The 26,526-nt window shown below is 36.3% G+C and overlaps 1 protein-coding gene and 1 long non-coding RNA gene across 4 annotated transcripts in view; one reads left to right on the top strand and one right to left on the bottom strand.

The window, feature by feature from the left end:
• Nucleotides 1-26,526, bottom strand: part of LOC145678557 (uncharacterized) — a 112,807-nt gene that overhangs the window by 39,084 nt on the left and 47,197 nt on the right. For all 3 annotated transcript variants that reach the window (XM_081748850.1, XM_081748848.1, XM_081748849.1), the window contains 4 exons: nt 17,356-17,465; nt 12,544-12,664; nt 7,134-7,357; nt 1,679-1,754 (listed from right to left, as the gene is read on the bottom strand). In XM_081748850.1, the coding sequence (XP_081604976.1) occupies nt 1,679-1,754; nt 7,134-7,357; nt 12,544-12,664; nt 17,356-17,465 (531 nt within the window). The remainder of the gene's footprint in view (nt 1-1,678; nt 1,755-7,133; nt 7,358-12,543; nt 12,665-17,355; nt 17,466-26,526) is intronic.
• Nucleotides 1-26,526, top strand: part of LOC145678558 (uncharacterized) — a 154,708-nt gene that overhangs the window by 114,785 nt on the left and 13,397 nt on the right. The window lies entirely within an intron of this gene.

The following is a 26,526-nucleotide window of genomic DNA, read 5'->3' as shown; positions in this document are numbered from 1 at the left end:
TTATCTGCAAGAGATTTATGCTGCACTAGTATCTGTTCTAGCTTTTCATCTAGCTTTTCATCTAGCTTTTCATCGTACAATTTTTGTTGTTGATCAAATTTCTGTTCTAGCTTTTCATCTAGTAGTTGACTAAACATATCAATAAGATTAGAATAGGAATGTTCAGACACAGTTACGGCATTTCCAGATATGGTTTCATTTGAAATACTGGGTACTTCTTCAATCTCGGAATCCTGCATATTGCTAATTCTTTGGATTCTCTTCCCACTTCTCAAAGTAGTGAAACTCATAAAATACGTATACACATAAACTCAGTTCTTACTATTCTTCGGAACTAAATAGTATAGTATAGTCCCGTGTCTTCGGCACCAGATAAAACGAAATATATTATAAAAACACTTCGCTTTAGCCCTGATTCGTTTATGTACCTTTAAATCACTACGTTATTATAATAAATATATCAACTACTAATTACTAACCATAAACATGAATTGTGTCCAGATATCGTCGATTTATTCTTCTGTTTTATACGTACATGAAATATCAACAGCAACCATAGTTTTTGTACATATCTTCCAATTTCGTGTGTATAACTCAGTAATGATCTTTCCCATAACAACTAATAATCTTGTCAATAACAAACTGATAGTTTTTTTCATAGTCTTTTTCCATGACAACATGTCCTGTCAATAACAGCGTTCTTTCTTTTAATTACATCTAAGCTATATGCTTAATTATTGCGCCTCTGATCAGTGTTGGTAAAATGGGTACAGATTAATTATAATAGGAATGTATCGCTGTAATCTCACTTGCATTATTACCGTTGTAGAGGCGATCAAAATTTGGACGTTTGTAATACTGTACCGTATTTAGTTTGCAACACTGATTTAAAATGTGTAATAACCTGACATAGTTCCATTTGAAAAAAGTACAATTTTTTGTTGGGTTGGTAACATCGTTGATTTTGTGATATCGCAGAGCACGCCCGCAACCAGAGGAGGCTAGGGAGGCTGGCCCCCCTAAACTTTTCATGACTCCTCCAAACCTTAACACAAAATGCTATTATTAATACATAAAACATAATTTAACTATTGGTAAGAGAATGTTTAATGACTTGCCTCTCCCCCAACATATTCATGGCCCCCAAACCTCTGTGACTGGTTGCGGACCTGTCGCAGAGTATGCCACACAATTTCCCTTTGTCGATATATGCATACTACACAATTTCAGTGTTTTTGTTAATTATTCTAAAACTTATAAGGTCTTATCAAGATAGAGGGTCTTTTCTGTATACGGTAGAATGGCTGTTCAAATATGGGGGATGAAGTTGGACATCACAACTAAGTTGCAGCCATTTTATGGTTGTTCTTCAAAGAGAAGTGTGGTCAAGCTTCTTTCATATGACAAGCCGGGAGAAAAAGTGTAAATCCTAAAATGTCGTTTTCGGGAATAGTGTTTGAACAATAGAAACTAAAATACATCCTATTTTATAAATATCATCTAGATTTTAAAAGAAATATCGAAAAATTCACATTCAAAGTACCAAATGAGCGTTACTGTGATATGATTGAATAATTCAGAAATATATAAGACAAGTAGGCTATCAATTATTTAGACCAGAAATAAAAACTAAATTCTTTTTCGTTATATAAATCACATAAATAACGACTGATCTTACCTCGTCACTTGAATTTTCCGCCTCATTGGCTAGATGTTCAAAGCTTTTGGTCTTTTTCAGGTGATCTGCAAGTAGCCTGAAACAAACAAACTTTCTGAGAATGTCACAGGAAATATTTTAATCTTTTAAAATCTAGGTATCTGGAAATTGTACCTATTTACAGGAAGCAGATGTCAATGGTGTAGGAAGAGTCCTTGTTCAGCTCAAGCCCAACTTAGTACAGTGACAGCGAATACATATTTTGTTTACATGTAATATGTTCCATTTGTGGTTACCGATGTTACAACGTTTTTATGATCTATTACAAAAAGTATTATACAGTCATGTAGAAACTTACTTTTTAATGGACAAAGACTTACATGGAGCTTCTAAAAAGTAGCTCAAAGAAGCTCCATATAAGTCTTTGTCCATTAAAGCTCCATATAAGTCCTTATGATTAGAAACTAGTATATAAATCTTTCAATGTGATATTTATCTAAGAACTTTTTCCAAGTAAAGACTATTGAAAGACGCCAGTTGTTTATTTCCTTGTAATTTGTTCTTATTTATACGCAATATATCATATAATCTGCAGGATATGAGAAATAGGGCACAAAGTCTACAATTAGTATTAGCTTTAGGTAACGATTTTACAGAAGATGATGTTGAACTATGAGATGGTGATACCGTGTCTTTATTTGGACGAAATCTTGCAGATCGAATTGCGTTTACTTCTCTATTTTCTTATGACTTATACAGCCGAAGTTGTTCGGTACCTTCCTTAGCTAATGCAATCTCAGTTGCTTTGTTGAAAACAAGAGCTCTTGTATTTAGCAAGTTTTTGCGAATTGCTTCATCCGTAATGCCTAAAAAAAATGGGTCTCTTAAATTTTCATCCAAACAACAGATATATTCACACAATGCTGACTGTTTTTTTAAGCCCAGTACAAAAACAGAAATTGACTGGTACGGCTTCTGTCGTTTGGCGTGAAACTAGTACCTCTCCGAAATTGACTTTTGCTGCATAATATTGTTTCTGCAGTCAATTCCGATTATAAAGATAGTGCGATCCTTGATCAAGAGAAAGCTCAATAATTGAGTAATCTAGCGAATATCCTACCGACTGCGACAATCTTAATAAAAAATCAACAAAAGATATACATTTGAATTCTGCCTATATCTTTTTTTTTTTTTTTTGATCTGTGACATAATTCTTTATATTAATTGTACTCCTCAATTATCCTAATCTTGGTATACACAACAATCTATATTACACCTAAATCTTTATAATCTCTATCTTCATAATCTCTACCATTATAAGCTAGCTTCCATTATCAACTTTATTTGCACACATGCTATATGACTTAACTACCTAACAGCCTGTGTCTAATATGTAAGCACTTTGTGCCCTGTTCTCATATCCTACATGCAGTGGTGCTATTCTAATTTTTTAACAACCTGTTATATATATATATATATATATATATATATATATATATATATATATATATATATATATATATATATATATATAGAGAGAGAGAGAGAGAGAGAGAGAGAGAGAGAAGAGTCATATTTTTAGGAATGATAATGTAGGTCATGATATTGATGGAAAGACCATTCTATTTCGTACACATTGCTTCGAAGACGCATATCTTCGGAACCAATGAAAATATCGGAGACATTAAAAAAAAAGTAGGAAATACACGTAATAGGCATTAGATAAGTATCACATTCGTTACACTCACAGATCTCAGTATCCCGGAAATTGAAATTAAAATTTCTATCTGTTCATTCAAATTTCTGTCTGCTACTTGAATTAAATCAATTCAAAGTTGTTTGTTTTCACAACAGTGCAAGCATGGGCGGACCAAGGGCCGGGCAATCCGGGCTATTGCCCGGGGCGCCACAGTCAGGAGGGCGAAAAAACGAGCCTCAAAAAGTAGATTTTATAACGTGTTTTCTACCGACTTTTTGGTTTATATTCTTGTAAAGTGGCGTCAATTATATCATCTTTTTCCATTCAACCATGGAAGAAGAAAATTTCATAGTACTAGAGAGGCTGTATCGACAAATGGAGACATAACATGTAAAACAATAAGTGAAGGGGGAGTTGGTGTTGTTTATAGCGGGCCATGTTCTTTGTGAGTGAACTTTTCCCAGGCAATGAATGTTATTGGATTTATTTATGTTACTCTTTAAAAGTGGTAATGGAGAAGAACAGTATATATAGCACTTACTAATTATTTCTTAGAAACGACACTGCCGCGCCAAACTGTCCGCCTTTGTTGAAAGTGGTTTCTAGGTGATGTTATCGTTTCGCTATGTACAGTTCTTGCCAAATCATTCAAACAATTTGTGTAAATTATTCTAGATTTTAAGGTACAGTTTTTGTGGAAGTTAAAAGATATGGACGCTCTCTTATAAAGTTCCCTAAATTGACTTTGATATGGTTTACTTATTTATCAAACTTACGAAAGTTAGAAGATTTCTAATACTTGATAAAACCTGTTAGTAAGCTTTAGTCTTTAACTACTAGGATCTACATAAGAAGTGTTGTTTATATTGCTGTGCATAAAACACGTTCACCATATGTGAAATGTATTTATTGGTATTTCCCGTTATAGAATAGATTGTTACATATGGTAGAATGACTCCTGATGTTATTGACATAACGAAACAATCTACAATATAATAGTAATCATGTCACCATTAGTAGCATTTAATAAATGCTGTTCGATATTGTTTTCGTTTATACATATCGGTACATAAATAGTAATAATAAAAACACAACGTTATTGATATCATATGTATATTTTTAAGTACTAAATATACCTATATCATGTATTTTAGTATTAATTTTCTTGTTGAAAAATGGGTTTATATATTAAAATTACTGTAATAACATGTAAAATATAGGCTAGGACTAGGGGGCACCAAAAAGCACTTTGCCGGAGTGAAAATTTTGTTTTGGTCCGCCCCTGAATGCAAGCGACTGGGAAAAGTACAGATGTGTTTTCACAAGTTTGTTTGGCTTCTTCCTTTGACTCTTGGCTAGGTCATGTGTATGTATGTATGTATGTGTGTGTTTATGTTTGGATATAACAAACGGTTCTGCAAACTCGAAATATTTTAACAACTGGTTCTAGCGAACCGGCGCGAATCGGTTGAATAGCACCACTGCCACATGCAGGGGCGGATCCAGGGGGGGGGCGATCGGGGTGATCTCCCCCCCAGAAGAGGGAACTTTCTTATTTTTTATATATAAATAAAACCCATCCCAAAATTTGGAGCCCTTAAAAGTAGCAGTATGACAACCCCCCCCAGAAGTCGGTCCTGGATCCGCCCCTGGCCACATGATCATCTTAGTATTCGATTCTAAGGTATTGTGGGTGGAAATTATGTCGTCCATGTCATTTACGTCATTACGGTTATAGGGGTCTCTTCGTAAAATGAAGTTCATGCCAAAAAGAGACGTATTTGTTAAGTTCACTATTCTCAGAAATAAAGCCTTTTTCAGGTTTCCACGAGTAGTGAAAGATACCTACATACTAGCACCGCTGATGGAAGGACAAATCCAAGGTAGCTTCACTCGTGCAGAAAATGAAACGATGCTATGATTCGTGCTATGATTAGTCTTGTACTTCAAGGATACTAATGCTGAGATGTTCGAAGAGAATACACCACCTTATAATACAGTGGAAAAACGAGTGATTTTGCATGTAGACAAGCAACTGGCATAGTTGAACCAAAATATGATTTATCGACACTCAGCAAGGCACTAAAATATTTTCACGGAAAATATTGAGGCTGCACTAGATCTACCTAGGTATAAGGGCGATTTCTTAGGGCGGCTAATCACCGTGGATGAGCTGCGTGTACGGCGACCCATGACCCAGAAACCAAGACGATAAATAAACAAAGAAGCATACATTTTGATCTGGAAAGGTGATGCTCAATTTTTCTGGGACTGTCACGTGCTATCATGACTGATTATGCTCGTAAAAGAAAATATTAAAATCTATCCACTTAAGACAAAACGTTATCAAAGAGAAACTGTCTGGGATGCTGAGAAAAGAGGGTCCAAATCCTGGCAGACAATAAACTCCCTACTCTACTCAGAAGTGAATGGTATTTGTTAGTTCTTCGCTCTTTGAACTGCTTTATCACACATTTGGCATTCAGTAGCTTATTCTTCCTCTTTTGACAATTGAAGTTGTGCTTTTTGATAGAGGACGAGGGTCTTATTTCTAGTCTCTTCAACATACAAAATTCCGACTTTTACAACCACGATATTCGACAAGTAATCTATTGCTGGGTGCGTGTGTCAGCTTGCGCGGTGATTTTATGAAAAATGACTAACTATATTACCAAAGCTAATACATATAACTAACATCCACTGGAAATTCAATTAATAACCTTGGGAATTCATCGAACTATAAGGTACATTTGGAAATCATAATGAAGTTTGGCAACCAGTTTCTAAAATAATGGAAAAGAAAGCTCCTGCAAAACACAAACTAGGAATACGTATTTAAGAATATATCAAATTAGCTTCGAAAATTTAGGACCAGCAAACAAATTTGCGACAGAGATTTATTACATTAACTTACTGAATTCATACTTTAACTAACAATAGTATTTTAACATTCCAAATTAGGAGTCAACTGTAACAAAAGCACGTTGTTAGTTAATTTTACTGAAAAGTTTTGTAAACGTTTTAGTATACATATTGCTATGTGATTTTAGGTATAAAGTTACAATCCACCCTTGAATTTTGATCTGATGCTTTTCCTAATCATCGCTCTTGTCTAATTTACATTTGAAGCTTTTACTCTCAGTTTTAAAGGAAATTCGGCACAATTTATGATTAAAATGATTGAACTAAATAAGATTTTCTAAATCTGTCTTTAATTTTCAAAACGCTTATGACGCATTATGATCAGAAATAAACCCTGAATAGTGCAGGTAACTGTTCTATCCTGATAGGAAGTTGATATTTTATGTGTTTGATGTATAAAGCTCATATGCAACATGGACTATGATGATGGTCAACACCCATTTTTGCATAATTCAAATGAACAGAAAGAGAACGGAAAATATTGAATTCATGCTCAAAATTACGTAAATTACGTGTAGTTTAAAAGGAGTTCTATAGTGTGTCAACTGCTGAAGAGATACCACCCGAGAGCACATTTTTACTTTTTCCTCAAGTTTCTAAATTCTCAAGAAAACTTTCTACATAACGTACATAAGCGTGTGTATGTGAGACATCCCCTCCTTAGGGATGTGCACGAGACAAGTTTTTAGGCTGTCTCGTCTCGAAAATGTGCTGTAAAAGTGATGTCTCGACTCGAAAAATGTATTGTTCTCTATTGGAATAGCTGTGTCTCGACTCGAGTTTTGTCAGGAAAATTCTGTCTCGACTCATCTCGTGCGCATCCCTGCCCATCCTGGCAATAAGAAGAAGACTTGCCTTTCAGTTCCGTCCTGAATTTTCCTGACCAGTAACTCCATTTCGTGCATAAACTTCTGATTGGCCTTTTGCTGTTGTTTCACTATTCCTTCCGTTTCTTCTTCTATCTGACCTTTGTACTGCAACTTCCAAAATTCATCTTGTTGAGTTTGATGGAGTAAGGTTTCATTCTTCTCCCATATCGATTTCAGTAACTCACATGTACTGGAGCGAGATCCAGCTACCTTCAATAAAAAATTTAATGATAAAAGATTATTATAAATTTGATATATCTATCTATATCTATTTACAATATATACAGTCATTGTCAAAATTCTGAGCACAATATTCATTTTTCAGAATTTTCCAAATAAAGATGCTGCGTACATACAAAACCATGTTTATTGGACTCGTTTTTGAAAGTGAACAACGCTGTTTGTATAAGGATACGAAAATTCATGTCTTTTTAACATCGACACAAATTTATTGAGAAAAACTGCTTAGTAATAAAGAGATAACTCATGAACAGAAAACTAACGTCACACACTGTTTGACGATGCATCATTTCAACATGTAGTGGTGTGCGTATGAATTCTAGTCAGTAGTTGTTTCTTTACCTCAACGAACAGTTGAGTATGCACTATTCAATCGAGTCCTAATATGGGCAAAATTAGACGCAAATTTGTGACATCCAAACTTACTTTTTTCATTCGCAAGAACAAGTTGAATAGTGTGAGGAACATGCATATACTATGAAATGTGAAAGATATACTGTTAACTACAAGAGTCGAAGAACGTGTTCAAATGGTTATTTTGAGAGAAAAGAGTCATTATAAGCGAAAAATCGCTCAATGATCGGGCGGAGCAGTGCGTCGGGCTCTTGAAAGATAGTCAGAAAGTAGTGTAAGTATTACACGGAAACGCACTGATCGTCCAAAAATAACAACTTCTCTTAAGGATAAGTTCATTGGAAAACCAGAAAATAGAATAGATATTAACCGTTTAGAAGAACCAATAGAACTATGGAAGAGGCATTTTCTATCAGTATCAAATAGGACGATGGCCCATTGCCTTTAGATGTATGGTCTTTGAGGCAGGGTTGCAGTAAAGAAATTATTCCTTCCAGCAGAAAATATCACAAAAGGATGCTTCTGGACCAAAACAAAAATAAAATAAGGACTGGAATGATAAACAGTGGAAGAAGGCACTCTGGACCGACGAATTTAAATTCCTACTTTTCGCTTTCCGATGTTAGAAGTTTGTGCGTCGTCGTCCCGAAGAGTGCTTTCATCCCAATCATGTAATACCTACAGCAAGGTATGGAGAAGGTATGGAGTGAAGCAGCGTCACTGTTTGGCATTTCATTGAAAGCAAACATAATAAATTTGTCTCAATGAAAACAGGACCATATGTTTTAATATATTTATATGAGCAATGATGTTTATTTTACAGACCAAGTCCAACAAACTGGGTTTTGTATGGGTACATATATTTTTTCTGAAAAATCAGTAATGTGCTCAGGCTTTTGACAATTACTGTATACAAGTATACACACAGGTTTGTATAAAAAGTAATGAGAAAATATTCAGAGAAGAATGTGTTGAAGATTCGCTATAAATCATTAAAATGCTTCTAAAAAGGAACCTTGGGCGCCGACATACTTCTGACAAAGAGTTCTCCACGCTTGGATGGCGCCCTGGAAGTTATTTTCCGGAATGTCTTTTAAGCAGCGTATCGAGGTCGCTTTGACTTCCACTGCGGTCCAATGGTGGTATCGTTTGGAGACTGTCTTCCCACGGGTGTACAGGAAAAGTCCGCCTGGGCAAAATTGGGACTGTATGATGACTGAGGAAGCGCTGCAATATCGTTCCGGGCCAGATATTCGTTGATCACGAAACAGGTGTAGCTTGGTGTATTGTCATGATGCAGCTTCCAATTGGCGGTAATGTCTGGCCTCACTCGATTGACTTTTTCCTTAAATCTTTCCGCACTTCCACGTAGAAAGCACCCGTGGTGGTCTGTCTCTTACGTACAAATTGATAGTGGAATACACTTTTGGTGTCAAAGAAAAAAAAAAAAAACAACCTTGACCTTTGACCTGCTCATTCGAGCCTATTTTTAGCAAGGGGATGCTGCTGTGTTCTACTCGGCTTGGATGTTTTATCAAATATCCACGTTTAGTCGCCGGTTATCATATTGTTAAAAAAATTCAGGGTCTGATTTAACGCAATGCAAAATCTCTTCGCAAACAAGCACCCAGTTTTGCCTTTGGTTATGTGTCAAAACTTTGGAGATGAGCTTGGTACAAATTTTTCTCATATGCAAATTATCGGTAATGATGATGTGCACAATCACTTTATCAATTCCTACGCGGTCTGTGATAATTTGTACACTTAACCATGGACCTAAGTTCAACACATCACATAAACATTGCACATTGTCCTCGATTCTGTTCGTGGACCGGAGTGCCGCGAGCGGTTGGTCTCTTGCACTCTTTCGACCGTCTTTGAAGGACTTGTTCCATCTCGAAACAGCAGCTTTTGATAGGCTTTCCCTCCCGAACACTTGCTGGATCATGGCTAATGTCGCCATAGCCGATTTTTCGAGTCCCACACAGAACTTAGCGGCGTAGCACTGTTAATATTATGGATGATTATACTTTCGTCTTGGGCAAACATAATGAACCCTATGCAAAGTAGTTTTTAGCGTCGTATTAAGAGTTTGACTAATGCGTGATGCTAAGTTTCGCATGTAGAATCTCGTTAGTGAAGTTAGAACGACTTATATAGAAAAAGAACTTCTACGACTTTTTCGCAGGGTTGTACAAGCACATAGAAGAATTCAAGTTAAGAGAAAGTACTTTTCCCATTTTCGCAAAACAGTATTAAGAACAAATTAACCATATGTATAGTTTTAAGAAAATAGGAGGTTGCTAGTTTCGTTTGGCCCAAATTTAGTATTCCTGAAAGTCAGTACTTCTTGATCCTCCCCGGATTTGACATTACCCGAGCTAAGATATATTTGATTGCGGTTATATGTCACCCTTGTGCAGGACACGTACTTCGAGCAAATAGCTTCCCAATGAAGTTCCTCACATTTTGAGCCTCCGGGCAAAAACCACACGAAGAAAAAAATTGTAGATGGCGTACTTAAAAAGGTAGGTTACAGGTGTAATTCCTGTAGTTTTTGGATTTAACGTACAGCAGACGTATAACTGTAAACACATGTTTTGTAATACTTTCCGTATAAGTGTTCCATCTATACGTACTTTCCGTTTGAAACAATATAGGCGGTCGGGATCTCACATACAAATAGATGTAACATAAGTTTATGCATGTGATATACGGAAAACTGTTCGATGCCAGACATCCTGCAATGGCATGATGTAACATCTAATTGCTATTCGTATGTAGTATATGGATAACGTATGCTCCATACTGATTTCTGTAGTAAGCAAGAGGATTCCGTATATTTGTACAATATAGCACTGTCCGGAGAACGGATTTTTCTCAGTGTATGCTGAAAAAATAACTGCTGACAGCATCCACAGAACTATTTTTCTCTCTCTCCCTTCTTATTTTTTCTATAAAGACGCAATTTTTTGGGAATGACATCACAGCTCAAGCAGTGAGTGTCTATTATAGCAAAGCTCGTATTTATATATTGTGCGCCCCTGTGTTCTAAATACCGCCCCTGCCCCCGCCTCAAACTTATGTCTCAAATAAGGAAACAAGCGTAATTTTGCAAACATACCAGATCTTGTTGATTAGCAGTTTAGGTATTACAGGTTATAAAATTTACAACGTACTTTTAAATGGCCTAATTCTCTAAATGATGATTATGATGTGATGTTAAATAGATGGACTATTATAGATAGAAACATGAAATTTTAATATGTTTTAAATCTCGTAGAGAAATGATCCACATTACCTGTTCCAAGTCCATAGGTCACACCTGAGCTGAGATATGTCGGTTCAAAGTCCCCATAGGAATAACATTGGGGCACTTTTGAAATAACCAAAAACGACAAATATTAGTGTTGAATTCATAGTTTTTGTGGTCGCTAAGATGAATAGTGACAGTTTAATCCAATTCAACTTCAAGGTCATACTCTACTCTCCAGGGAGGGGGAAGAGATATTAAAAGTAACCGAAAAGACAGATGTTAGTGTTGAATTCAGTTTTCGCGATCGCTGAGTTTAATAGTATCAGTTTTCATGATGTTCAAGTTCATCCTCACCCCTTGGGATGGGGTAGGAGAGGATGACTTTAAAAATAATCAGATAAGCTAGCTAATTAGTAACTACTGTACTTATAACGAATTAAACACATTAACATATTTTCTCGGGCTTACATGGGACTCTGCGGGTTGCTAGTTTAAAAATTACTTTATTGTGAATCTTCCAGAAAAAATCCTAAGTTCTGCCGTCCACTAAATTCTGCCGACCTGTACTCGAGCACAGAATAGCACTTACCTAAATACGGGCCTGACTATAGCAAGAATGTGACGTTTACATCCTTCGTATTTCGGAATACTCAAATAAGAGACATTAGGGCAACAAGCACTATCTGAATTATACGGAAGTACATATTAGCGTACGCTAGGGGGGTTCGGTATTCAGGTATACTGTATATACAAAAATCACGCATAAGCCTGCATAAGCCTCTTGATGAAACTGCATAAGCCACCGTACGAGAGAGAGAGAGAGAGAGAGGGACAATTGGATAGGAAGAAAGTGTGTGGCTGCAGTGAGAATCTATGACGGACGGAAACAATAAGTTTTTAAAAAGAAAGGTAAACCAACATCAACAATACTAGTTTTCTGTATCTCTTTCAAACTTAAAGTTTATTCAAGGAACGTTCAGTACCTCATGTAAACAAATACACGTGGTAATTGTTTGATTTTATTTGTTAGAGAGCCTTAGAACACCCATGCGGCAGAAGAAAATAGCCCTTGCTTATAAGGCTCACTACCAGAATTCCTTAGGATTAGACAACAGAAACAACACTTTATCTAAGAACTAAATTGAATTAATGCAATAAAAGAGAATACGCATGCATTGAAAGCGGTTTTGACCCAACTTTAGCGCGAATCACAGTTAACAATATGACCACATGAGGGGAGTAAGTAAAACATCGACAGGGTGCAAGCACGTGCTTCTCGAAAGAAACGCTGACCGATAGCCAATCATCCGATGACTGGCGGAGTAATACAATTCTGCAATGTTTCATCAGGATCAGAAGGTTCGTTGAATGAACAGTAGTGTGAGTTGGATCAGAATATTATTAGAAATACTCATATCTTAAGTTTTATCTTGCAAATACGGTTACACCGCTCATTAATGAATTTAGAATTAAATTATAAAATAACATTACAAAATGTGAGTCAGTTTGTCCTGAGTAAATGACGTTTCATGAATAAAAGTATTACCTTCTCACTAGCTCTATCACCATCCTTATCGGAGAACGTTGCATCAAACTCTTTATTGATGTACGCTGCTCGCAGTTGTACTTCCAGATTTCTCATCTCTATACCTCTTTCTAGCGCAGGCCTGAAATAATAGTATGAGTAGTTATATAAGATTTTGGTAACCAAAAGTGATTTTAATTGTGTAGGACAACGGTTCCCAAATAACCTTTTTCCCGGCGGGAGCTCATGTGGTTCGGATTCCACGTTAATCTGTAAGTCCACATCTCATATAGTCTCGCTGCTGAAAGGGACGCTAAACTAAAAATCAACTCAACCCAAATAACCTTTTTATTTTTAAGGCAAATCATGGAGTAGTAGTGGTTAAGAGGTATGTACCAATATTAACTTTCGGGGAACAAGTTCTATTTCTTTTGGAGCTGAAGTGTTTCTTTTTTTTTTCTTTTTTTTTTTTTTAATTATACACTGGGAAAAATGTATGTGCCGTACGTAAAATCGATGTTACATTTGTAAATCCTATAGTTTTTGGATTTAACGTACAGCAACCGTATAACTGAAAACGCGTTTTACAATACTTTCTGTATAAGTATTGTATTTGTACGTACTTTCCGTATGAAACAATATAGGCGGTCAGGATCTCATATACAAATGGACGTATATAACATATAGCTGACGAAGGTAACATACTTATATGTATGTAATATACACTGAGAAAAATGTATGTGCCGTACGTAAAATCGTATTTTACATTTGTAAATCCTATAGTTTTTAAATTTAACGTACAGCAACCGTATAACTGAAAACGCGTTTTATAATACTTTCTGTATAAGTGTTCTATTTGTACGTACTTTCCGTATGAAACAATATAGGCGGTCAGAATCTCATATACAAATGGACGTATATAACATATAGCTGACGAAGGTAACATACATATATGTATGTAATATAAGGAAGACTGTTAGATATCAGATACCCTGCAACGGCATGATGTAACATCTAAAGGTAGTGCCTATGTAGGAAACTGATAACATATTCTACGTACTGATTTCTGCAGTAAGTAAGAGGATTCCGTATATTTGTATAATATACCGCTGTCCGGAGAACGAATTTTTCTCAGTGTACACACGCTTGCATGTACAAGTAGAAGAAAACGAACATTCTATTCCAGATTTCAGAGCAATCTTATCAATGTAATCACATAATGCAATGGATCTGTATGTATTGGACTTTTTACGAGTAATTTGGTTATCCTAAAATATATGAAGGTGTTTTAACCAGTGGTCGAAGTGAGACGGCATGCGGTGGTACACCATACCGTCTCTGGTTTTTCAGTAATGAAGACATACCGCCTCTGGTTTTTCAATGATCAAGACTACCGTCACTTGAAAGTGGAAGCTAATATACTTTTAATAAATCAACTTTTATACACAGTAATTGACGAATAGCTTCGCATGTAAAAATATGCTATTTCTTATGTAGAAATAATTTCTAAGATGAAACACCGACATTTTTGTTGCTTTTTCCTGCCTTTCGTTTTAAAAATGAGGTGTCTACAAAGCAGTTCACCTAGTTTATATCTTGTCTTATATTTTGTTGTGCCATACTCAATTGTTTCTTTCTTACGTATGTGTCTTCTTCCTTTAATGCATATAAATTACATGTTTTGAGAATGGGCGGATTTAGAGGTTGTCTGCTGTGGAGGCGGACCTTCCGGGGGTCTGGAATGCCCCTTAGTCGAGTAGAGTGTTCAGGAGTTCTCCTGCGGGAAATTGTTTAAAAATTGTTAATATAAAAAGTCGGTTTTTGAGCATTTTCGTATATACCTAGATAATTATCTATAATTCAACGTAAGAGGATATTTTTAATTTTTTTTTCTCAAAGAGTTGGGGGCGGGGTCAAAGCCTCTCCCAACTCCCTGCACATAACTGCGGAGTAGCTCTCCCATGGTTTTGAGTCATTATGTAAATAGAAATGCAATTTTTTAAGCAACGTACCTTCATTGTATTTCAATATTTAGATAGCTGGTATGTCGAGTTAAAATCGTAATAAAACATACCGCCTCTGCTTTTCCTCCACTTCGAACACTAGTTTTAACTATCGTACTTGACTAATAGGACGGCATGAGAAAACTCAATCATGTTGTTTATTATACTTTGTTACTTAATGTAATCATAGTTAGCATTGAACAGTATTCTGTTGTCCTTATTTCTCAGATGTAACAGACTAATTGTTTATTGTTATTCGGTATGATGCTACTACTAGGATTCATATCTTCATTTTTACAGATATTTTCGCTGAGTTTTGCGGCCGAAATTCCGTGACGTGCTGAGCAAGTCAATTTTTGCCACAGAATCATTATTTAAAACATAACACAGCATCATACACTGCAATCTGCAATATTTTTGATCCAGCAATCTTATTTGAGGCAGCGCTGTCAAAGCAGTGTTGAAAATTTCGTTGTTAGAAATTTTAGATCTGCAAGGATCGTAAATAGAGGCTCTCCGGCATCCATAACTGCAGTATACTGTAAATAAGTCATCACTTGCAAAGAATTTGACAACGTATGTTATGCTTACATCAAGTGACATAAATAACATTTTTTCTTCAATCACTTCCTTGCCACAGCTCGACCTTAGATAGTTCATTTAACCCTTTTAGGATTTTTGGTAACTTTTGTTACCATGGCGTAGTATTGTCTTTGACCGCTTATTTAGGTTCTATAACAGGCATTTAAGCCGGGTTTCTTTTATTAGTCAAGCCAAGGATGGACTAAAGAACACGACAGATGCGTTTTGGAACCGGATGGTAAACTTGGCAGCCCCAAGTGAGGACGGAGAGGTGTGATTTTTTATTTTTTCTTAAGGCAAATTTAAAAAAAAATACACGCCTTTAGTTTTCACGATATCAGATTGGAACTTTGTATACGGATTGTATGTACTTTCGGGTATTTCTCAATTCTTGTAGATCCCTACGTGAAACCGGATTCGAGAGCAAGCTTTCCGAAGGAGTGATTTTTTCAGAAAAAATCCGGTTTTTTCCCGATTTTTCCGGTTCAATTATATGACACGTACATGTGGGTGGTAACCTGGGAAAGGGCTTGTTATACTAAAGAATATAACGTTTGAACCATGACTCTAGGACAAATAGTAATGACTCAGTAAATTTTATAGTATGTATATATATGTGTATAGAGAGAAAGAGTCTAAATTCAGACTTTCAACAATTTTTTCCGCCCTTTGTTTTCAAGATACACGTATTATGTACATAACAGCGTATTTTTTAAAAATCAGATACCTATGTCAACCCAGGCCTAGGCCAGAGGGGCAAAGTGTTTTGGTTGGATTTTGAAAAATACTTCCACTGGCACCTCCTACGAAGCACATGACAACAGGACAGCAGGATGGCTACCGCCACCCTGGACACCGCCACCGTTCGAATTGAGGCCTATAAATTTGACAGCAACCAGCGGACTAGTACCAGTTCTCTCGTGTTCCTCCTCCTGCTTGCTTCGGAACATTAGGAGAACCTACCCCAAAGCCTCTAGTTTGCTTCGGAACTCTTAAATTAGCCTCCTCCTGGATTAGCCAGCTTCGAGGTTCTGTTGGGAATCCTACCACAGTTGCTTAGCCCGGTTCGGGCTCTGTGACTTCTAACTCCCCTCACTGTTTGCTTCGGAGCATTGGGGTTTTTCTTCGCCACTCCGCTTTGCCTGCTTCGCGGCTATGTGGAAACCCTGTCCTCGGCCACACGGTCAAGAACTACCTAATTTCAACCTGATAAGTTAGAGGAAAGCACTTTTGTAGTATTGCTATCGATCTCTTAACAGATTGTTTTGCTTTTGAATGTTTAGAAAAAGTACGGTTGAGAACGAAAGTCCCGCTGAGAGTATTTTCTCTTAATCTCACCAGCAGAGCACAGCAGAATCAAATTCTTTTTCCCCCTCTCTTTCTTTCTAGCACATGTGTGTGTATGCTTTGAAATTCTCATCTTCAATAAAGACAGGCATAAAGAAAGAGAGAGAAGGCGCAACTCTGTTATTCAATTTATTGATATAAGGTAAAACCTATTTTTAAACGGTACTGAAAGTCTGAGTAGGGTGTTCCAATTTCAGAATGAAAATCTTCATTCTGGAATCTCGGAACTTTAGCCCAGTACTTCAGAATCTCGGAACTCAGCATTTTAGAAATTTCGGAAGATCGGAATTCCAGAATGTTGGAACTTCAACGTATAGCAACCAAACGTATAGTGTGTACGGAGATAATTTTGTTTCCTAATTTTTTCTTTGGCTGCAATCCTGTCAATCTTTTTAGGCTACATTCAAGTGTCGAACCATGGCATTTTATGAGAAATAATCACGCCCGCCTCTCCCGCCACCACATAGTAATAAAGAAGTTTTTAAAAATATTTTGTTTTTCAGCGTATTAAGTAGAGTAAATATTGCAAGGTTTGTTCCATTCAGACCATTTTTTTGCAGGAACCTCCCCATCCCTGTGGTACGATTAGGGAGATAATTTTTCTTCTCGAAATTTATTGTTGGTCTGAAAAGGCATGTATTCTGCAGGTTTGGATGCAATACTGACAGTCCCTCTAAGCTAGACTCAAGAGCCGAACTCTAACCAAACGAGCTATTCGAAGTGTTGCTCTAGATAAAAAAAAAAAATAATAATAATACTCAGATCATTGCAATCGTTATGAAAGATCATAATGACGATTAATAATTGAGAACATACATCTCTGTAAATTCTTCCGCTTGCATATAAAGTTAAAGCTGTAAAGGTTAGTATTATCAGAACAATGAATTTATGAATTGAATACCTCAGTTTAATCTCTTTCAACTCTTCTCGTTCGACATTACTGAATGCTTCAGATAATCCGTCTTCTAGATCATCTTGTGGTGTCCACCGACGTTGCTGAGATTGCTTGGTCTGAAATTTGTGTAAAAAAGGAGAAATTTATTTGGAATTTTGTGTTAATGATAAATTAAAAATATAAGTAGAATAAATTAATTAGTTAACAGTTTGTTATACAGCATGCGCCATTTTACACAATAGTATTACTCTATATTTTTACTGAGTTGAGCGAAGTGGTTTCGTCTTGAGATAGTTATAATCAATCATGTCCTAGACCTAGAGAAATGGTGGTCGAAACAGTGTCCCATATACTTACGATTAGTAGATTGAATATATTTTCGCAGCTTGCGATCACACTTTTCTAAGATATTGAACTATGACAAACGAATTCTGTTTGGATATAATGTAATCTAAATGGTTTTCAAGCGATATAATCTCCTCGCTTATGTCTATAAGTAAGGTGGCGGAAAAATATTTTATACGTACACTTCTCGTTAGCAGACTGAGAACATCATGGTTTCTTTGGAAACTAGTTCAAGATAGGTTAAGTTTCATAGAGCAAATAAGCATTGCACAGTGCTAAATATTATAATGTAAATGGTTTTAATCAGTCATGTACTAGTGACTAGAATGGTGGCCGAAAACTATCCATACCGACACATTTAATATTAACAGATTGATTTTTTTTGGTCATTTACATAAGTGAACTTTGCACGAAAATAATGGTTACTTAGTAGATGACTTCGTAACTTATTCATTATAATCAATCCAATTCATGACTGAAAACCTTTTCCAAACACTTAGCACTACCAAATTGAATACATTTCCCTTTCTCCTTGATTGAACTAGACTGAGAAGGTTTGTGTTGATTGAGGGAAGTTTGAAAGAATATTAGTACTCAGGAAGCGCTTGCTTAACTATTCATCCCAAATGTCCTTATTCCTTGTTTCTATGTATTTCTGGAGTAGTAGATGATCCATGGGGAAGGCGGTGGGAGAGGACAGCACCCCAAAAGCTAACTTTTTATTTTTTATTTTAAGCTAGTTGATTTTTCGACACACAGAACCACATACCCCTCAAAACTAACACTAGTTTAATAGAGTTCTCTTATTAATGTCGTTGTAAAGCTTTAAATAGGCATGCATCTTTATCATTTAAATACTATATTAAACTTATTTAAATACTTGGTAGTTGATATAATGTCCATGCACTAAGCACTCGAACTGGGGAGTGGTTTTCCCTTGCTTTTTAAATTTACAATTTACGTATTATTTTCTTCTATTTAATTGTGGAGCGTTATACCTTCTTATAAACATATATGAAAGAAAGAGCTAAGAACCATTTCCCCACTTCTCTTGCCCCACTTCGAACAATGTGTGCTATGATATTTAGCATCATATTGTATGTATGTACACATTACATATTTAAGCGTATAAGATATTAAAAGGTACGAACAAAATATTACAGATCTTGTCTCATTTGAGATTGATTTGTATACATGCATAAAATATTGTACTACTAGCTTCGGCTTTTATGTAAAACTCTGACTTTCGAGTCTGTCTTCGTCCTCCAGAAGTCCCCCTGCAAACCCAGGCCCGAAGACGGCCCGGCCCGGCCTGGATGGATCTGTATTCTGTGCCCGGCTCGACCCGATACGACCCGGCCCGGCCCGAATCTCGAGCCGGGCGGAGAAGGGGCCAAGCTCTAACTGGGCCGGACCCTAAAATGACCGGGCACAAACAAGCCGGGCTCTAAACGGGGCGGGCACAAACGAGCCGGGCGTAACCGGCCTGAGAACAACCAAGTCTGATATGTCAAGTCCATGGGCGGCGATTAGGGGGTGCAAAGGGTGGCAGTTGCCCCCTCACTTTTTTGAAGTGACACATTAATATATATAGATTAATTTCGAAATGTAAAGTTATTGTATGTATTATTGATTCATAGAAAAAATTATGACCCCTACCGGTGTGTGACTACGTATTGATTGTCTTCCTGTGGAGTTAAGAAAACTGCAGGAATTACATTTTAATTGCCACAGAAAATAGCCGAAAAATAACCTATCGGAGCGGAATAATTCCAGCGATTTTCCCTTCTTCTTACAAGGGTTCGATATGTTAATCACCAGCTTTAAAACTAATTCAGATGATAGTTCGCAAAAAAGGAAATGTCTTTCACAAGTTATTCTTTAATTGCACAAAAATTGACAGTTCCTAAAATGTCCTTTCTTCTTTCTAATAGTAAGGAATATTGATTAAAAGGGAGTAATAAGAAACAACATCTACTTTTCCATTTGTTTTCAGTGTAATATACGAATGGAGTGGTGTGTTTAGGGGTGTACGAGTGTATATACAATATTGAATTTAGTTAATTCAACATAATTCTAGGTTTTAGGATTATTTTGTATAACTGGGATGTGGAGTGGTTCTAAGTATTGTTGAGTTTTGATGTTTTCCAAGAAAGTGAAAACTGCATCTAATGGCAACGAACATGTTTCGGGAAGCTGCAAAAGCAAATATTTCTTTAAATGTCGTAGCATATGCTTGTAATATTTAATGTCTTTCATTTTCTAAAGGTAATAACACATTTATTAGCATGTGTGGAATTAGAAACGTAAGTTGTTCATTAATCCAGAATTTCAATTCAACTTTTGCAAAACAAGCCTCATTATTCATTACTATGATTAATGTTATCCTTTCTATCTATTTGTTTAGTAAATTTGTTATTAAATAATCTGATCACAGCTTTCCAGATAGAATTTTAAAATGTTCATGAGCAAGGAGTCAAATTTCTTTTTACACTTTCATTATTTAAGAATACAAAGGGATAGTACCTACTTGTGTTGCTCTTGTCAATTTACTTAATAAAATATGAAATACGATATAATTAAGGTATTTTAACTGAAAAAGATAGTATCCCTATTAGTTATACAATCCTCCGTCAACAAAGTGTTAGTATGAACCAGGGAAACTAACATTGATATACAAATATTCAGATCATGTCTTGCCCCGCCCCCACTTTAAACGTCCATTCGCCGCCACTGGTCAAGTAAATCCTTCAATATGCAATATAAAATGAGAAATGTGTCGTCATAATATTGCAATGTCTATTTGTCCTTCTCGAATGGGAAAATCGTGTGAAATGTTACCCAAGGTTTGCCTTCTATATCCCTATTCTGTCTGTCTATTTGTTATAAGTACTTGCTCTGTCCAGCCATGTTTATTATATAATACAGCTCATGGACATAAAAGTCTTATACTACACTCATTAGTGCGTTACAGTAACAGAGAAGATAGGTAAAACTGCTACACTGCATGTACTAGTAATATTACAACTACCACTGCTAATATTACTGTTACAATTACGATTACAAATACTAGTGCTAATTCCACTATTGCGGCCACTGCTACTACTATTACTACTACTACTACTACTACTACTACTACTCATTACTATACTATTACGACAGCGAATACCACTACTGCTATTACTAGTAATACGAAAACAAAACATTGAAAATGAAATCTTTGAGTTTTACGTCCCACAGTTATGAAGGCTAGGCTAAAGGAGACCGTGCTGATGAGAAATAAATGAAATGGTTGAATGAATAAAGTGGGAGGAAACAGGAGAACGCCGAGAAAACCGCCACACACGGTGTTTGTCCACCACAAAGTTCACTTGACGCGAGCTGGGATCGAACCAGGGACCCTATGCACCAGAGGTGAACGCTCAATCACTAAGCTACCGTTCCAGGAACACCTAATCGACCCTGGCGTCTTGGTGATTTATTTGATCATTGTAGTATTTTGTTATATTTGTAGTATCATACTATAAACAATACAGAAACATGTAATACCATTTGGTATTTGTCTTGCTAATTGAACATTACTACAAATTGCACTGATCTTACGAACACGCCAGTTCACGGTTTCGGCCTCCATGGTCTAATGGTAGTGTACCAAATTTACTTAGTAAGTCGAGTACTTGACTTTATCATACGTTCTTTAGGTAACTACGGCTCAGACCGTATGGATGATGATGGGATGAATTGGTGGAATGAAATGTGGGACGAAACGGGACCACCCCGAAAACTCCCACGCACACTGTGTTTGTCCACCACAAAGCTCACATAGCACGAGTAGAGATGTGGGTCGGGTAAATACCCAGTGGGTAGGTAAATAAAAAATGGGTATTTACCCGGGTATTTACCCCTTTTAAATTTACCTACCCAAAAAATGGGTATATTACGAAAGTTCAATTATTATGATGTTTTAAGAATTGTTAATTGCACCGGTGACGTTTTTCTGTATTTTGGGGTCTCTCGAGCCTGATGTCTCATTCATTGACTATAAATATACAAAATAATAACCAATTGTCCCCGTTCAGGTGCGGTGCAAGTTTGCCATGGCGCACCAGCGGTACAATTTTGGACATTATATGTTATTCTAGGTTAAAGCGATATCTAAAACCTATTTTTAAAAATAATTTTTCTCGAAGAACTTCAAAGGTAAAGAGATCAAAATATTGAGTCGAATGTTTTGAAAGGGGGAAATGGTGGGGGTGAGTTGTTACATTTTTCAGACGAAGCCCTCGTGTATACCTATACGTACATCAAAGTTTGATCAACGTTGATCAAGCCAATTTTGAGAAATAATTCACACCACATTTTACGTCATCGCTCACGAACAAATCAGATGGAGAATCAGAATCAGAGTTGAAACTTGAGGGATTAATATCTCCTCGGGGTACCTACATTACCACCCACTTGTCGTCTCAAGATTGATCTGGGGCTATTTTACTATAGGTCTACTTATCCGTCTATGCCCTTTCTTCACCAAGGTATGAACGGCTTTTAAACTTGGATTAGTTTTACACCAAGACTTAAAAAAAAAAAAAAAAAAATAACAAATCGTAGTATGACTTTAAGCCTTAGGTTGTCCAAACATAGAAATCGTACATAAACCCCCTGTGTTGAATGTTTGGGAGACAGCCCCAGTTTTAAATGTAAAGTCTGCAAAACGCCATCAATTTTCAAGAACCCTATCAAGTTATTGTGTATTTTCATTTGAGAACAGATATTTTGAGAGTCCTTCAATCCAACAGTTTTCCTGAAACGTGAAATTTTGAAATTTTAAAACTCTCAGAAATGTTTCACAGAAAACAACTCAGGCACCCGACACATAAATAAAAGATAAACGAAAGCTGGATCATGTATCTAAAGCATTACATATCAGAGGCTATAACTAGTTGAATAAAGACAACCAAAATTATCAAAATCTTTCCGAGTTGAATATTATGGACTTCAAGTTAATCATGAAAAAAGTGTGCCCTATGTCTACTAGTTTCGAACTAAAAGGACATTTTAGAGTAGTTTTGTCATGAAAAGAGAAAATGAGTTCGATATATTTGATGTAGTCGCACTTACAGGTATTATATGAAAATATGCTAAAGTTAAAAAAAAAAAAAAAAAATTACATCAATTTCCATCAAATGTACAGGCTTTCCTTAACTTTTTATTGCTTCTTAGGATCAATGTTACTATTTAGGATTTTTGATAGAATCTCAATATTGACGTTTCTTAAAACAAATACCGACGTATAGAAGGGTAACGAAGTCTTACAGGAAGTATATTACAGGAAGTGTTGAACAAAAGCCTTGGCAACGCGATCACATTAGTGAGTGTCCCCTGTCACTTCTTGGTCACTCTTTGTGGATTGAATTTTTTAAAGAAAATTCGTCCTTCGTATGCTCCCCATCAAGGTATCGCCTGGTTACAAGTTACTTGGATGCTCAATACAGTGAAATGCAAGGGGAAGTTTAAATGAAGTTAGAGGAATTCTCCAAATCTATATTTACAGTGTGACGGTTGGAGTAACTTGAGAAATGAATCTAGCATTTATTTCGTCATTTCAAAGTCTGGACCTGTTTTTGTTGATTTCGCGTTGTCAAAAGATGCAAATTACTTGTCTGAAGAGATCATGAATGTTCTGTACACAACCCTGAAAAAATTTTAGTAATCATAGGAGACATGAGAGCAGCTTTTATATTAGTAAAACAGAAGTATCGTAATATAGTATCTTTGGGTTGTCTTGCTCATCTCCATTTGCTTTGTTCTGACATCCTCGGGTGTCCATCGGTAAAGACATTACTGGGAAGCGTAACTGATGTTGTTAATACAAACATAGTCATCACTTGCAAGCACTATTTACACAAATATCAAAGGAAAAAGGATTACAATTTCGTTAAAGTTGCTTGGAAAAACAAGATGAGGAAGACATTTACACTGCCTCCAAAGTTTGCTTGTCAATAACACTAGGCTTCAGACGCTCGCTGTGAGTGAGGAATTGTCTTTACCTTCAGAAATCAAGAGATCGAGAAAAATGGAGAAAGCAATTTCATCAAACGCGAACCTAAGGAAGAACACAAGAACTTAAATTTCGTGTCATTAATTATAGGAGCTGCTGACAGACAGAACACTTAATAATAGTGTATGGTTAGTTTGGTGACAACTGACTTCACTTTCTTTGGTCATCGTCATGTTCTGTCATAAATTTTATATTTTCATGTTGGTTTGGTCCACTATCGAATTCTATACTGTGCAACTGATTGGACGCCTCAGGGGCACACTAAGGTAAGAATTTACGGGGTAGATGGGCAATTATTTTCTGTCAAGGATAATAGAAGGAAATTTAGTGTAAGTAGAAAGAAAAATAATGGGAAGTAGCTAGGAAATCCGTACTGTGTTACTTAATAAATATCAAATTCATTCTTTAATTGCTAGAAAAAAATGATTAATTTAGTGGTTATTTAATGCTCCTGTTGCAGGTGATACAAATGACCATTATATTTTTCATTGACAACGATAAAATTCATTTATTGGTAATTGAAACATAAAATACCCACTAAAATACCCATTTTGGGTAAATACCCGGGTATTTACCCTGGGTATTTACCCGCTGAAATAAATACCCAGGTATTTTACATCCGTAAGCACGAGCAGGGATTGATCCGACGACCTCTAGCACCAGATGCGAGTGCTTTTCCTAATGAGCCACCGTTGTCCCTCGTAGATCAAGCATCGGTTCACATTCTATGCAGACCGGCCATAATGACTAGCATTTCTCCGTTTTTTTCTGTGCTTAGAAGGTAAATTCTGTACCACCAGACATGTCAACTCTGAGGCGAAGTCGTAGCAGTTGTAGTAGTATTAGCAGTGGTCGTAGTAGCAATAGTAGAAGAAGAAGTAGTAGTAGCAGTAATAGTAGTAGTATTACAATACTTTGCAGTCTTGAATAAAAAGTCAGTTTCCCAAACACATTACGATTAACATAGGCTGACAGCATTAGTTTCCGATCCGTCATGTACCCGGTTCGGCCCTATAGCATTTGTGTCCAACCCGGAATGTGCCCAGCCCAGTTCGGCAAGGAATGTTCCCGGCCTGGTTCGGCCCGGTTCAGTTTGATATTACTTGAAACGGGCCGGGTAATCCGCCGGGCCAAACAGGCGCGCCCGGCCCGTGCAGGGCTCTTGTTCAAACTACCTTTCTGGGTCTGCTGGTGTTCTGGAGTCACAAATGTTCTTGTGGAGTTCGATGCTACAGGATGCTCAAAAGGAAAATTGAAATAAGTTCTTCGCAATGTGTTAGGAGAGAATGCATGAAAACATCTAGGTTTAATTATTACGATATTACATATGAGCATTTGGAAATAGCAGTTCATCGTGGTTGTTCATTATGCAACTAAATCGTAAAAATAAAGTCAAGCGGAACAATGTGAAAGAGTGCTTTTGACGAGCTTCAATTCTAGGATAGTAACAGTAAGTAGTAGAAATATTAAAAAAAATGTTTATGGTAATGACGTTCAAGTTTTTGTGTGCCACTGCTATATGAGTACTTTTCCAAACATACCCATATGTGGCAATAGAATTTGACTTGGTAATACTTAATAACGGATGAACTCCAATTTTTAAATCCAGAAATGATAATGGAGGTAGTTTATTTTGATTATTCATTACCTAGTAAAATACACTTGGCCTCATACAAAGTATAGTGCTCTAAACTTAAGTTTTAGCTCTACAAGTTAAATATATTAATTAAGTTATTGAGATACATGATTACCCACTGTGCAGTGCTAAAATGTTTGGTTATATTATGTGCTTCACTATTTTATAAAATGCAATGCTTGCCCATCTCGAAACGCATCTTCATACAATACCCACCTACAGGCTATATATATATATATATATATATATATATATATATATATATATATATATATATATATTACTTTTTTAATTTATCTTATATTAAAACAATATTAAAGTATAATTGTGAATAAGACCATGATTTATAGTACGATAATTTCAGTAAGAAGTTTAAAACTTGAACACTTGAGTTGAGATTATTGTAAATTCTTCTTTCCATTAATCCTACCTACGGTTCTGTTTTAAAACTTGAGCCCTCACTATATGTATGTTGTAAGTGAAACGGAAACGGAAATTGGTAGTGTTGAGGACAAAAATGCGAGACTTTTATTCGTATAACATGCGGAACACTGTTGCATTACTTCCAATAGTGAAGCTGCAAACGCTAGTTCTTCGCATGAGAAAAGGTTGAATGTGTATTGAGACGTCAAGTGGCGCGGAGAGCGGTGATCAATCCAATGAATGTAGTGCAAGTGGTTGGAGTGAAAGTGCGATGCAAGGTACGTCATTAGGAAGGAATTGATCTGGAAGATGAGACATTTGCATGTTTTTTAGAAAAAATAATTATGCAGAAATATGGAAATCAGTTAGAAACCGAAACTCTCCGAACATTAGAACGCAGTGATGACGATTTTGTAGAGAATGAAGAGGAAGAAGTGAGAACGTATAATGACACTGTAAGTCCTGCAAGGGATAATGAAAGTAGCCAAAGTGAATACGAACCGTCGCCGAAAAGTGTAATGTCGACAATGTGATGACACAGTTTACTGGTATCATACGAGAAAACATATTCGAGGATTATTACATGCGCGGATTCAGCTCATATAAAAAACTCCTGCAACGATACCAGAAACTGAAGACAAAAAGCAATATTAAATACGTATTACAATATGTAGCAAAGAAACGGCAAAACACGGCTGCGTTCAAAGGAAATCGT

Source organism: Thermobia domestica, chromosome 2 (assembly GCF_964235325.1).
Source record: "Thermobia domestica chromosome 2, izTheDome1.hap1.1, whole genome shotgun sequence".
Classification (NCBI taxonomy): domain Eukaryota; kingdom Metazoa; phylum Arthropoda; class Insecta; order Zygentoma; family Lepismatidae; genus Thermobia; species Thermobia domestica.
The sequence above is the reverse complement of the archived record's forward strand: the minus strand, read 5'-3'. Positions and strand labels throughout refer to the sequence as shown.